General features: G+C 40.4%; 1 protein-coding gene across 16 annotated transcripts in view; it reads left to right on the top strand.

Annotated features, from left to right (window-relative positions):
- Positions 1 to 15,386, top strand: part of RYR3 (ryanodine receptor 3) — a 581,477-nt gene that overhangs the window by 421,438 nt on the left and 144,653 nt on the right. For all 16 annotated transcript variants that reach the window (XR_012159473.1, XR_012159474.1, XM_073348839.1 and 13 more), the window contains 3 exons: positions 5,038 to 5,276; positions 6,502 to 6,583; positions 14,168 to 14,298. Coding sequence is in view for 14 of the 16 variants with exons in the window: in XM_073348839.1 (XP_073204940.1) it covers positions 5,038 to 5,276; positions 6,502 to 6,583; positions 14,168 to 14,298 (452 nt within the window). In the remaining 2 variants the exon portion in view is untranslated. The remainder of the gene's footprint in view (positions 1 to 5,037; positions 5,277 to 6,501; positions 6,584 to 14,167; positions 14,299 to 15,386) is intronic.

Genomic DNA, 15,386 nt, shown 5'->3' with positions numbered 1-15,386 from the left:
CTCCTCCTGCTCATTCTGGGGAATAGCTCACAAGGTCAATGCCCCTTCCCACAGCTATTCACTGCCCCTCCTCTCTCTCTCTGGATCTGCGCCCCCTCCCTTGCTCGACGAGCTGCCGTAGCCTCTTTGTGATTCAGCCCTCTGACCAAGTCACTAAATGGATTCACCTTCCAGCAAATGAGCGTCTTTCCTCACCAGCAGTCCTAGGCAGTCTTCCCATTCACTTATTCATAGTGCCACTCTGTCAGTGGCTGGCAGAGGAACCCAGGCCCACACTTTACTCCAGGTTCTTGCTCAGGGACCCTCTAGTCAGCAGTCAAGGCCTGTTCCCTTCTAGACCTTATTGCCTTTCCCTGAGCCCTGTCCTCCCTCTCTGGCTTCCTTTCTCTCTGGGTTTGCTGGCCCAAATGCACCTCCCTTCTCCCAGGGTGTGACTGCAGATTTTCCCAGCAGTCCCCTTTTCTGTTGCCAATTTCCTGTCTTCATAACCCCAGCCCAGCTCATCCCTCCCCAGCTGGGCTCCCTCACTCAGTCCCAGGATTATATACCCACCTGATTTCCTCTCAGCTATGGTCTGCTGGGTTAATTAGTCCCCTTCTTTGTCTTCATTAACCCTTTCAGAGCAAGTATGGGGTGAACACCCCATCTCACTCCCCCAGAGTTCTGACTTATGGGAAAACAGGGAGACAGTATGCATGGGAGTGTCCTTTGTCCCTCTTTCACCCATAAAAATAATGATTACAGATAACTCCTTACTAAGAGGGGGAGCCCACCTCAATGAACACATTGAACAGGGTACCTGGACCACCAAGAATCCCAGTTGCACGTAATCCTTCAGGAGCTGCATTCAATATATGAAGCCTGAAAATGATTCCATTTATTTGAATCTTGCACATTCAGACCATGTCATACAACATGACAACAGTTTATTATGTCAGCAGAACAGGGAGAGCAAGGGCCACCCTCCTTTGCATAGAAATAGTCAATCTCTAAAACTGGTGCATTTGTCACCAGATCACCTTCTCTGCAGTGTGCTTTCCATGGTTGCACCACACATTGGTAAACAGACTCAGCAGACGTCACCAGAGACCATGACTAGAAACTACACATATTGATGCTTTCAGCAGTTGGGATTCCCATCATGGGATCTCTTTGCATCTCAAGAGAACAATAAATGCCTGACGTAATGCTGCAAGGCAGCTTAGGGCCACAGTTAAAGGGGGAATGCATTTCTAGCTCAATGATCAGAACAGCTGAGGTACTCATTTCCACACATCCCTCTTTTACCTCGAGTTCTAAGGAAAATCAGGCAGGATGGAACATCAGTGCTGTTGATTGCACCATGGTTTCCCAGGCAATTCTGGCTCCTGAGCATTCTTCAGATGTCCTTGCATCCGTGCATCCATATTCGGCTATTAACAGAGCTATTGACTCAGGACAGAGGCAGGATCCAACTCTCCAACCCAGCATACCTCCATTTAACAATATGATATTTGGATGAATGATGGACCTGGAAAAGTCATGTATGGAGGATTTACAAGCCATCCTTAGCAATAGTAGGAAAGATCCATAAGGAAATGCTACACAGCAAAATGGAAAAGATTCTCTATCTGGTGACAGCATTGTCAGATGCTTCCGAAATCTTCAGAGATCCCTACTATTCTGAACTACTTCGTTTCTCTAAAAAAGTCAAGGTTATCCATCAGCTTCTTGCAAGTATGTTTGGCAGCTATTAGCACTTTCCCCCATCCGGTAGGCAGACATTCTGCTTTATGAGAGCAAGACTTCTGAAGGAACTGTCCTGAACCTTTTCTCCAGTGCTGAAACCAAACCTGATATGGGACCTCAATCTTGTCCTGTCAGCATTGATGAATACCCCCATTTGAACCTTTAGCCTCATGTTCATTCATGCATCTTTCTGTGAAAGTTGCATTTCTGGTTACAGTCACCTCAGCCAGAAGAGGTGAGCAGTGTTCTCTTATGACTGACTTTCCCTATATAGTCTTCCATATGAACAAAGTTTTCTTGAGGTTACACCTCAAATTCATCACAAAAGTAATCTTAGAATTCCATCTGAACCAGATGATTCACTTGTCTGTCTTATATTTGAAGCCTCCCCCATCAGAGGAAAAGAAGCTCCATTCTCTTATGTGACAGACCCAGACCAGTGGGGTACAGGAGTCTGGTAGAAGGCAAATATACTGGCCACTGGATGAATAGTTTTCTGTTCCCTGAGTGATCAGAGCAGGTGCTGCACTAGAGCAATCAGGAACCTGCCAGAACCAATTAAGACAGGCAAGCTAATTAAGACACCTGGAGCCAATTAGGAACATACTAGAATCAATTATGGCAGGCAAACTAATCAGGACACCTGGTTTAAAAAGGACCTCCCATCAGTTAGTGGGGGGTGTGCAAGGAGCAGGGAGTGAGAAGGCGTGCTTCTAGAGGACTGAGGAGTACAAGCGTGATCAGGCCTCAGGAGGAAGATCCTGCATTGAGGATAAAGAAGGTGCTGAGGGGAGGCCATGGGGAAGTAGTCCAGGGAGTTGTAGTTGTAGCTGTCACACAGCTGATACAGGAGACATAGACAGCTGCTACCCACAAGGCCCTGGGCTGGAACCTGGTGTAGAGGGTGGGCCCGGGTTCTCCCCATCCCCCCCAACTCCTGATTGGATACAGGAGGAGTTGATCTGGTCTCTGAGCAGCACCAGAAGGGAAGGTCTAATTTGGAAAGGGATCTGGCCTGTCCCCGACCCACTAGGTGGGACCACAGAGACTGTGGAGATTGTTTTCCATTTTCCCCATGCTGGCTAGTGATGAGGTTAGCTGAGTGAATGGCAGGTTTGAGCCTCTAGCAGAAGCGGCCAAACTGAGGGCTGCCGTGAACCTCTGAGGTGAGCAAATCCGCCAAAAAGTGCAGGACTCACCAAGGCAGAGGAGGAACTTTGTCACACTAGGTATTCATAAACTCTAGCCTTCTACCTATAAAGGATGAAATTCTTCTGCAAATCTCCCAGGCTGTTTCCTTCCTTTGCCGTATACATGAGAGGGGAAGTTACTACCTCACAAAGACTATCCAAATGGATTTTGGCCAGCATCCTGCTTTGTTATGAGCTGATGGCAACCGCTCCCCTCAGAAAGTGAGAGCCAACTTGACTGGAGCCCATGCTACATCTGTTTCCGCACTTTGAAACATCTGTCTTCTAGAGATCTGCAGAGCAGCAACATGAGGCTCCATCCCTACCTTTGCGAGACATTATGCTCTGGTACAAACTTCTACAGCAGATGCATCTTTTGGCAGAGCAGTCCTCCAGTTTGTGGTAAAGCAAGGTTCCTCATACCCTCCTCCTCAATGAATACTGATTATGGGTCACCACAAGTGGAACACACATAGGGAACATCACTCAAATAAGAAAGGGAGGATTACTTACCTTACAGTAAGTGGAGTTCTTTATGTGATTCCTACCTATTCCACTACCCACTCTATTTCCCCTCTGTTAAAGAACCTTATTCTGGGCTATTGGCAGTGGAAAGGTATGTGGAGCGGTGGTCAATCCACACTGCCCCTTATGCCCTCAGATTGGAGCACAAGGAGGAGAGAGGGCTGCAGGACAATGGACTGCTAGTAAATATTCTCTGGTCTGTGGTGCGTAGAGTGCACGCATATGTCAAGTGGAATACAGGTAGGGACCACACATCTTGAAGAGCTCCGGTTACTTTACGATAAGTAACTCTTCTGTAGCCTCATTGTCCTTACCAAATCTAAACACGCGCGATCGCATTCTATCTGTCTACATTTACTGAATGGGTTCATTGGGTACAATACTCTTTTTCATGTCTTACCGTACTTTGGTTGTAGTGTTCTTGTTCACTTTGAAACAGCTGTTGTGTTGTATTGTATGGTAGAAGAGACTGCACATTGTGGTGCATACATCTCTTCTTTACCTCACAAGCATATTGTGAAGCTTAATTAATTAAGTACTCTGGATCAAGAAATAAAAGCAATATAGAAATACAGGATTTATTAATAACAACAAAAACTGCCATTTATATAACTAGAATATTTAAGGTGGTTCTCAGAAACTTTATTAAAGATTGATTTGAAGTAATATACAAAAAATTTTAACATATTTGTTGCAAAACTTGTATGATTTTTCCAGTAGCAGGTGGTTACATTTAGAACTGATGAGAGTCAGCGTAGCTAGTGGAAAAGGTGGTGGATTGGGAGTCAGGATAACATTCCCAGCTTAGCTACTAACCTGCTGTGTTACTTCACCTGTTGACCAGAGCAAGAGGCTGGTGTGATTGGCCCTCACTCTGGATATCTGCATGCAGGAAGAAGTTGAAGATATGCACAAAGGGATAGGAGGGTGGAACTGTAATGCGTATGAGTGGCCTGCCCTTCTTAGTTGGGGATGCTGTGTTACAGGAATTCAGCTCACCGTGCATGGCTGCCAGATTACTGTGGCACCAATAAAAGTGGGAGCAGGATTAGGTGTCCTACATCTTGTACCTGATGTATAAGGAGTTTTTCCAACACCAGCTGATTAAAAGCATGGTGAGGCATGCTCAGAAGGCCATTCTGTCACATTTGATGTAGGGTCATGGATTGTGGGATTACAACATTTAGGAAGGGGTTGGTGAAAACATTTGCATGTGATGCTTTGTGCTTTCTTGTTGTCTGTACCACTGTATATACATCATGTTCATTCCATTTCTTCACCTCCATGAACTGAATGTAAAATGCCATTTGGCTTCCACACATACAACCCCCATCCCAGAGGAGTTTTAAAGTTCAAGTTCTTTTGGGGAATATGCACTTAGTTGTCTTTTATCAGCACCTAGGACAACAATATCTCATTTAACTAGCCTTTTCAGTCATAATTCAAAACTCCACTGAGACATAGCAGTGTAACTTCAAAGACTGATTTCAGATACATAGAAACTAAACCAACAAGTAAATATATCTCTGTTTATAAAAATATGTTGACAATAAGTGTGGAATTTAATTCAGATTTTTTCCAAATTATTTTGTAGAACCGTCATGAAATCAGGCTCAGAGTTGGTTAAAGCTGGATTACGTGCATTCTTTGAAAATGCGGCTGAAGATCTGGAAAAGACTTTAGAAAATCTTAAACTTGGGAAATTTACCCATTCACGAACACAAATTAAAGGTGTCTCACAGAACATCAACTATACTACAGTGGCATTATTGCCTATATTGACATCAATTTTTGAACATATTGCGCAGCATCAGTTTGGTGTTGATTTACTTTGTAAGTCTTCTCATTTTTGTCATTTATTTTTAAAGGTTTACTCTGTGGTAATAACATAAAAGACTTTTAATAGTGAATGTATGAGTTCATTGGATCAAAGTCTGTGCTCAGTTACCTTGGCATATTACCACTGTTAAGCCTGGAATTAATTGAATTTTGGTTTTAAAAAATTTGACTTCATTAGAATTACATTTTTGTAAATCTAGCATAACTGAGAGCAGGTCAGTTAATGCCAAAATTCTTTTAGGCTACTGGAAATATATGTTTTGTTTAAAGAGATGATTTGCTTTTTTTATTTTTATTCTCTATGTAAAAATAAGAGATTTTAAGTGCCGAAAGCAAAATTGTTTATGCACAATACCTCTCCAAGCATGGAGGTTAATTTAAAATTCCCCTTCAACTTCCTCTTTTCTAATGTGTTGGATAATACAGACATCATTTCCTAAAAAAATGCAAATGAGGTATTGCAGAAACTTCTGTTGCATACTTTTATTTTGTTGGAGTAAAATGAGCAAGAAGTTGAAGATATGCTCAAAGCTCTGTAGTAAAAGAAGATGGTACTGTTTTCACCTTACGCTGGAGAAAGTATCCTATTAAATGAATGCTTGCTTAGTTTGAAATATTAAAAATTAAAATATTATGAATAAGAAATAGGGATTTTCAGGTATATTTTAAAAATGCTAGTGAGTGGCAAGGAAAAGTAAACAGTTCTATTTACTCTAAGTGTTTCCCTTGAGGTTTTGCAGTATGTCCATCTGCAAACCCCATTTTTTCTTTTATGCATTTGTGGAGATTATGGCACAGAGGTAAAGGAGATAGAGAGTAAAGGTCTGAAATCAGTGGAAATAGTCTCATTGAGTCCACAATGCTTTGGATCAGGCCCCTGCAGATGACATAGGTAGACTGCTTCGGTTTAATTGGAAATTAAGCCTTGGAAATTTGATTATTTGAGAATTTAAGATATATTTGATAAATTTAAGAGTGTATAATGATTTGCAAAGTTTTGAGAGTTGCATAAATCATTGGATAGTTACCAGAGAAACTGAAAATAAATAATATATAAGCACAAGAGTGACAGGCCAAAAGTACTTTACAAATAAACATTCAGTCAGCATTTGGTTAGACTGTATAATAGAGCAAAAATATATTGTTTTCTATTTTTCAAGAGTAACTTTTCAATGAAATTGTAATGACAATATGTCAACTCTTTTTTTTTCCCTTTCAGTGGGTGATGTGCAAGTTTCATGTTATAGAATTCTTTGTAGCCTATATTCCCTTGGGACTGGAAAGAACATCTATGTTGAAAGGTATTGAATGAAAGTGGTTAATACCTTTGTGAAACTAGAGATAATATTTCTTGCTGTGTATCTAACAAAAGAGGGGTGTTTCAATGTGAAGATATAGGCCCAGATTTTTAAAACTATTTAGGCATTGCTCAGCATTGAAATGCCTAACTGAATCTAAATACCATAGACTGTCAATTGGATTTTGGCTCCTAAATTCCCTTTTGAAAATGATATTTAGGCTCCTAAATCATTTAGGCATTGCAACGCTAAGCAGAGCGATACCTAAATGCCTTTAAAAATCTGGACCTTAGTTAGCTGTAATAAGTGTAAGTGATTTTAGTACAAGTAATGAAATGTTTGGAATGATAAATAGAAAGGGTAAGTGTACTTTTATTAAAATAATGGCACATTTGTTAGTATAATATTTACATACAGAAATAATACAAAATGAACTATTTCTATGGGAACATAAACATCGGTGTACCTGATCAGACCAGTAGTCCATCTGGTCTAGCATCCTGTTTATGACTATAGCCAGAACCAGATGCTTCAGAGATGCTGCAGGAAACCCTGTTGTAATTATATAATATGGCAAATTTCTTCTTAACAGAACTTCTAACTGAGGAGGGTTTATAACTTACTTTGATTCTTCCTAAGCAACCCCTGGTCCTGATGTCTTGTTAATTTTTATTTTATAAATTTGTTCCACTGACTCTAAATTTGACACTTCAGTCTCTGACAGTTAATCTTTATGCATCTTTATTTCTCTAATATTTCTGGTTAGTTATCTCCCCATCCGTAGGTGCCAACTTACTCAGCTCTTTGTGGGTGCTCGAACCCCTCTTCACCCCAGGCCCCACCACCACTCCACCCCTTCCTCCAAGCTCCCACCTCCACTTCTTCTCTTCCTACCCCCACCCTGCCCCCACCCCGCCTCTTCCCAGCCCTGCTCTGTCCCATTATTCAAGCCAAACAGCCATCCCTTTCATAAATGGAAATTCAGTTCAAATGAAGCTAATGGAAGGGAGTACAAACTATGCAGGTAAAACACGAAACAGAATTTAGGAGGACTAAGGAGGAATTTTAGTAGCAAATAACCAAGGAATTTTATTTCAAATTATTAGCCAAATTATTTCAATATCTGAGAACCACTAAACCAGAGAATCTCTGGGTCCACTGGACTATTAAGAAGTAAAAAGAGCAATTGTACAGAGCAAATTATTTCTTTGAACCAAGGATGATGGGAATGTAGGCGCCAACTTCATGGATGCTCTGGGGCTGGAAGACCCACGGGAAAAAAATAGTGGGTGCTAAGCACCCACCGGCAGCCCCACGGATCAGCGCCTCCCTCTCCACACAAGTGCCTCCTGCCTACCACGAATCAGCTGTTCAGCAGCGTGCAGAAGGCACTTGGGAAGAGGGGGTGGAGTGGGAGTAGGAAGAGCCTGGGGGAGGGAGTGGAATCTTTTGAATCTTGTGATTTTAATGCATGCTTTCTGACAGTCATATGATATAATTAAAGTAGCTTCCATGCTAAGGATATTACTTTCCTTACTTTTGCCTTTAAAATATTTGTTACTATTATATTTTACTATTATTATTACTCTCATTATTGTAAATGGACTCAGTTTTTCTTCCTTGGGCAAGGTGAAACAAAGGTGTCGTAAGAGTTTTCATCTGTTTAAGAATGTTAATTTAACACATGACTTATGAGGAAAGGCTGAGGAACTGGGATTGTTTAGTCTGAGGAAGAAAAGAATGACGGGGGATTTGATAGCTGCTTTCAACTACCTGAAGGGGGGTTCTAAAGAGGATGGATCTAGACTGCTCTCAGTGGTAGCAGATGACAGAACAAGGAGTAATGGTCTCAAGTTGCAGTGAGGGAGGTTTAGGTTAGATATTGGAAAAACTTTTTCACTAGGAGGGTGGTGAAACACTGGAATGCGTTACCTAAGCAGGTGGTGGAATCTCCTTCCTTAGAAGTTTTTAAGATCAGGCTTGACAAAGCCCTGGCTGGGATGATTTATTTGGGGATTGGTCCTGCTTTGAGCAGGGGGTTGGACTAGATGACCTCCTGAGGTCCCTTCCAACCCTGATATTCTATGATCCTAAATTTTCAGCGTTCATATTTGGGTTCTTTTCAATTTTGCTTTTTAAATTAAAAAAATATTTCTTCACAGTGAAATATGATTGGGATTCTACTTTTGAATTCTACATAAATCTTTCTATTATGAAATGTTCTGTGGTTGCTGTTTCTGATAGTAATACATTATGTTCTTTATCACAAAGAAGCCAAATTTGAATGAAAAGGATATAAACAGAAATATACGTCTTGAATGTCTGGGTATTTTTTATTTATGTGTATTCTGTTTCTGCCTTTTCCATTTCTTTCCTAGCAATAAAACAACTGTAAGCTTTTACTATGCGATAAAGTGACCTTATCTTAAAATTGTCCTGGATTTTTTCTTCCATTTTTTTCTGTTCTTGTATTTCTATATATTCTATATATTTTTTGTACATACATTCATCAGGAAAAAGTCCTCCCTGCCCCCAGAAAATACTGATGAAAAGAACAGGTGCAGAAATCTCAGAGAAATAGGTTATTATTATTGCAGTGAATTCACTTGGCAAACAGGAATGTTTGCATGTACTCTGTGATAAATCAATATAAAAATACCAAGCATTTTTTTTAAAAGAAGAGAGACAGGTTGATCTTATATAACCCCTTGAAGTGAGCTGTAGCTCACGAAAGCTTATGCTCAAATAAATTTGTTAGTCTCTAATGTGCCACAAGTCCTCCTTTTCCCTTATACTAGAATTACTGAAGTAATTCTCTGGAAAAAGTCAATCGCCATTAAGCGTCAAAGGAGAACAGTCTCACATACATAGTGTTATAGAAAATACTCAGACCAACATAAACATTTTTCATGTTTTCCAGTTACATAAGATCATTTTTATTGCCAATTGTTTACATAATAACCATTACAAAATCACCATCTTTTCTTGCACTGAGAAATAGAACAAATAAATCAGGGACATAGATTTGCATAACTTTATACATTCTTCAATGGAACTTGAATCCAAAAACTACAATCTGTTGGTGGGCAGTTGAAGAGCAGATGGTAAGTCAAAGTCCCTGATGTCAGGTCACAAACATAGCAAAGCAGTGGCTGTCTTAGACTTGCCTTACTTAGTTTTAATGGTACTGCTATTGTTCAGTAATATTAAACAATGCATATATTGATTCTAACATTGTTGCATGTCTTTTTGAAAAAGTAACCCACCTTACACTGTTTCTCCTCAGATTCCATTTAGCTAAAAGCTTCCACTGGTCATTTTCACTATTATCTCAGTTAATAAGACGAGTAGTGAACATATAGCAAATCTTCCCATTTACAAAAGCAATAAGAAACTATGTTGTAGGCTACTGGTTTTGTCTTTTCAGAATTCAGCACTTCTCTAGTTCAGGAAGGTAAATACAGTTTGCAGTATATAAAACTGCATTGCTACAATAGGCTTTGGTATTTTTGTAGTCTCGGAATAAGGTTCCATTGATGAGTATTGTGTATGAGGCTTGGTTTTGCAGTCTTGGGATTTTTAAAAAATCTTCTCTCTTTAATATTGCCAGGTGTGCAATAGGAGGTATGTCATTCTTACACCTTGACCTACTTCAGCACAGAGGACAGTTTCTGTTGTGGTTTGGATACTGAAAAGAGAAGCTGCTTCCAACTCCAGGGTCACATGAGATTCTATAGCAGTTCAAGGAGGGCACAGAACACTTACAGATGGCACATCAAAATCTGATTACTATTATTTCTCACAATATCTTTCAGAAGTTCTTAGTTATGTACCAAGAAAGAAAGAGTCTGATGGATACACTCTTGGATTATTTTTCTTTTCCCTCTCTTTCTGCTAGGAATGCAACCATAAAACTTCAGTGCAAACTTAGTCTGCAAGTGTATACAGTAGGCTGGTAATGCGGGTAAGCAAAGGGCTAGATCCACAAAGGGACTTAGTCATTATAATGCTGAGCATGGCAGTGCCTATCTTTTAGGTGCCTTGACACCCAGTGGAATTCACAGCCATGAATTAAGCACCCCGGTTCACAATACACTGCATGGAGAGAGTTAGGCTTCTATGAATCGGATTCACAAATGCCAGCTCACTTAGTAGGAAATTCTGAGGAGAGATCTGTGGCCTAACCCCCTGCCTCCAATGGGCTTAAGCACCTGTTGCAGCTTGGGATTCACAGCTGTGAATCCTCTCCTGGAGTTAAGCATTTAAACCTTTTCTTTCGCAAGCTAGAGGAGGAGGATGGGTAGTGGTGGGGGAGCCTCCCCCACTACATTCACACTCTTATCATTTTTAGCCCAGGGGTAAGATCACTCTCCCAGGATGTAGGAGACCTGGATTTTAGTACAGTAACTCCCCATTTAACATCCTCTAGCTTATCATTGTTTCGATCTTACGTCCCTGCTCCATTACAGAACATGTTCATTGAAAGTTGTACAATGCTCCGCTATGTCATTTGGCCACCTGCTTTGTACACGGCTGGCAGCCCCCGCATCAGCTCCCCTACACCTCCCCCCAGCGCCTCCTGCCCACTGGCGGACCCTGCAGATTAGCACCTTCCCCCTGGTTTGCAACATTCAGGAAGCGGGAGGGATGGGGGAGGAGCGAGGACGCAGCACGCAGGCTCCCCCTCCCTCGTGAACGCCACCAACCAGCTGACTGCTGCAGGCAGAAGGCAGGGGAGGGAGGAGGAGGCTGCACGCTGCGACCTTGCTCCTCCCCCCTCCCTCCCCTGCCTCTTGCCTGTGGCAGTCAGCTGGTTTGCGGCGTTGTGGAGATAGATGGCAAGAGAGAGATCACTTGATCATTACCTGTTAGGTTCATTCCCTCTGGGGCACCTGGCGTTGGCCACTGTCAGTAGACAGGATACTGGGCTGGATGGACCTTTGGTCTGACCCAGTATGGCCATTCTTATGTTCTTATGCTTTAAAATGAGTAAAGGTTCAGGGAAGGCTCTTAGGTGCTTTCTTGCAGTTTACACATTCCTGGTAGTGATGCTGATGGGCTTTGTGAATGAACACTCATTTGCTAGTAAATGGACAAGGTAATCTCTTCATTTCACGTAGTCCACAAAATGCCAGTCAGACAGTATCTTTTAATATTTATGGCTATTGGATTTTATGAGGCAATTTATCCTAATGTCATGCATTGAAACAGAGTTTCCCATTTGTAGAGTATGTAATTACTGAGTTTTAAAAATTTTATTTCAGCATTAATCTGAACATCCTGCACCCATAGATTATGATAAAAGACATCTTCAGATCTTTGCTTCTGGTAAAACTGACAGAGAACAAATGTCTTCAAGATAAACAGATACTGCAGGAGCAATAAATAAACAAGTACATATAATCTGTTGAAAACTGGAAATGACCTGAGTCAGATATGACATCATATATAATGGAGAATTTTACAGACTTATCGTAAGGCTGATTTGGTTTTCTGTGGTGTCACTGGTATACAAGAGGGGGCAGGTGCCCTGTGCCACTTCTGCTCCCTTCTTTGCCCAAGGACTCTCCAGCAGAAGTTGTCACAAACCCTGAAGTGAACTTAGCTCTGGGTACCTAAATTGCAGCCACAAAATCTGTACTAAGGGATATTTGCACATGTAATTACCAGATTTGTGCACAGAAGTCCCTAGTTGTCTACAGAAATATGAATTTTGTACATGGAGTAGGTACATGTTTATGTTAGATAATCATGTTTTTATCTGAATTTGCTGATGATAGTTAACATTAAGGATCAGATTTACAGAGGGGCCTTAACCTCACTTGTATTTGTGCACACAAAGGTGGTTTCCATTGCTTATGTAAGTGCTGCCATTTGTGTGCACAGTTCATGGTCCATCTGTAGTTGCAGGCTGAATATTTAAAATGTGATAACTAACTACATGGACTTCTGATGCTATGTAAGCATTTTCTCCATGCATCAGAAGAGCAAAGCCAGCATGAGAACACTAATCACTAATACATACTGCATGTATATTTGAAAGAGATTTTTCATGTTTTGTAATCAGACCTATTACAGCTTCATTTTGACTATGGATGGCTTCCAGAAAAAATAATTTTTCAACCTTTAAGCTTGATATCACATGTCTGTCTTAGAAACAAGTTTCTTGGCCTCAATACAAGAAGGGCCATATGCCTGGTCATTTCAACAAACTGCCATGCTACTTTTAATTAATCTCATCCTTGCATCACCAGCAAACTGTTAATTAAATGTTGGTTATAAATTCTTTACTTAACCACTATAATTTCAGTAAATGTATGTTTGATGTTGGGCTAATTTTCTTCATTCAGTATCTGTCATTGTAAAATGTTTCTTCAGCTTACTTGTATTTGTTGATAGCATTTCACTTGCTTAATGTGACAACATCCCAGAATTCTTTGTACTGGATGATCCTACTTTTAGTTTAATACAAGGTGGAATTAATTGCTTTAGCTAGTCTACTGAAGGCCTTTCTAGCATGTGTGGCCTTGTGAGGCTGAGTGGTTACACTCCTGGGTACTCTTGATAGGTCAGTGTGATTCACATTAATGTTGGCTTATTCTTTAATGTTTTTTGAAGTTGGTCTCTTTCTCTTATATACTGAGAGAAAAATATATATCTAAATATTTTCAAGAGGGTCATCTTATGGCACACCTGAAATAGCTAATAATAAATCTTCTCATCTGCAAGACTGTGCTGTGAGCACATCTGTATGTTGGGGAAGGAAGACTAGGGAGCTGAAGTCAAATTAAATAAAGGAAATGGCAGCACAAAGCTATAGATACAGGTAAAATGTTCTATAGCTCTGGTCCTTTTTGCCATTTTTATGCTGCAAACATGTATGGCTTATTTTTGTAATGTAACTCAAGCCTTTCTATGGTGGATAACAAGGGACTTTACTACTCATAGAGCTAAACAAATATCCTGTTCACAGGGACAGGGAAACTTATTTGCACATTTTGTCAACAGTGCATCATTTTGCTGTCTCCACTGTCTGCAAGTGTGATCTTTACAAAACATCTTTCTCCAGTGCTGCTTTCAAGTGTAATTGCAGGCTTTACTTACAAACAGATTTACTCCTGTTTAGCTGACTTTTATGCGGTAATGTACATCAAGATTGTTATAGAAATGTATCAGGAGGTGGTGCTATTCAACAAATACCCTATGTATCACAATACTATTCTGAAATATTTCAGAATCCTTGGTTTGCAATCTAATTTATTAAGAGATTAAAATTATAATAATCAAATTCCTTTTCTTCAGGACAACAAACACTTGAAGAACAGTTTATTCACTTTTAATGTGAAGTGGCATTTATACTGGGTTTTCATACTGCTGTATTTTCCTGTTTCTTATCATGCATTATCATATACTGTAGGTATATTCATGTGAGAAACACAACCAGTTTCCCAAGAGTGGCAAATTAATTCATAATTTGATAAAATGGTAAATAAAATAAGAATAAAAATTGATAACTCTGTATAATGCATGCTGAACTTTAAGAAAGATTTTTCCTTTGAAATCACATTAATTATCTGTCACTTACAGACAGCGTCCAGCACTTGGTGAGTGCTTAGCATCCCTTGCAGCTGCCATTCCAGTAGCATTCCTTGAACCTTCTCTGAACAGTTACAACCCACTCTCTGTCTTCAACACAAAAACTGCTAGAGAGAGAGCCAGTAAGTACTGTACTTCAGAATATAATGTGCTGCACTTCAGACAGTGGGAAGAAATCTAAACAATGAGAAAAATAAAAGTGTGGTTGAGTAAATAACTCTCCTGCTCTTCCATTGCTTGCTATTTGGGCCCTTGCTACACTGTGGTTGAAGCTGGGCTGGCACAGCTTCCCTTACCTGTTTTTCTGAACATTGCATTTGGATTCTTTTTATAAAATTTTATACTTAGGGATTAGTCTAAGGGCACACCTGCACTACAAAATCTGAGTAGAGATACATTTGCCTGACACTGTTTGGTGCATCCAGGGCATAATGGGTTTGGGGGATTAGGGGGGCAAAGATTTGCCTGTATAAACAGAAAATAAAGTTTTTTTTATCCAGGATTAAGAAATCATATTGTGGCCTTCATCAGTATTTTTTGTGCCATTGTAGTTGGGAACCTGTGATGGACTCTGACCCCACCCATGTGGATCCCTAGCCAGATTGACAGTACAGGATTAGTTCCACATGATTTGTAGGGCTCCATTATCCCTGGCAGCATGACTGGCTCTCATGGCACACTCTGGCTCTCTTCACCTCAGTCAGTGATACATATGACATTTGCTGTCTGCCAAAATAAAGTCAATCAATTCCGACTGTTTCCCACAAAAATCCATCAATTCCCTATTGCTCTGCCTTCTCTTCAGACCAACACCCTTCCAAAACAAACAAAATCAAACAAACCCATCATGAAAGCAACTGCCTGTAGCTTCTGTACCTGGCAGCTATATCTAACAAAAGTAGCAATGGGGACAGGCAAGTTGTTCTGACATGTCCGGCAGTGGAGTAGGCTGGATGGTCAGTTGGTGAATTGGCTGTTAAAGTAGCAGGAGAGGGGAAAGCTGCACTGTGACAAACACATACAGATCATGTTTCTCAGCCACAAACTAATTTTTTTCACTGGTTACATTCAGCTGTTATTATTTAGTTCAAGTTTCTGTCTCCGAAATGTAACTGACTAATCTCATCTTTTCATGGAGAGTGGCAGCATGATCTAGTGAAGGAGATTGGGTCTGGGAGCTAAGAAAAAGTTAGTTCTAATCTCAGCTGTG

The sequence above is a fragment of the Lepidochelys kempii genome, chromosome 6 (assembly GCF_965140265.1).
Source record: "Lepidochelys kempii isolate rLepKem1 chromosome 6, rLepKem1.hap2, whole genome shotgun sequence".
Lineage (NCBI taxonomy): Eukaryota > Metazoa > Chordata > Testudines > Cheloniidae > Lepidochelys > Lepidochelys kempii.
Note: the sequence above shows the minus strand (reverse complement) of the source record. Positions and strands in the feature narration are given on the sequence as shown.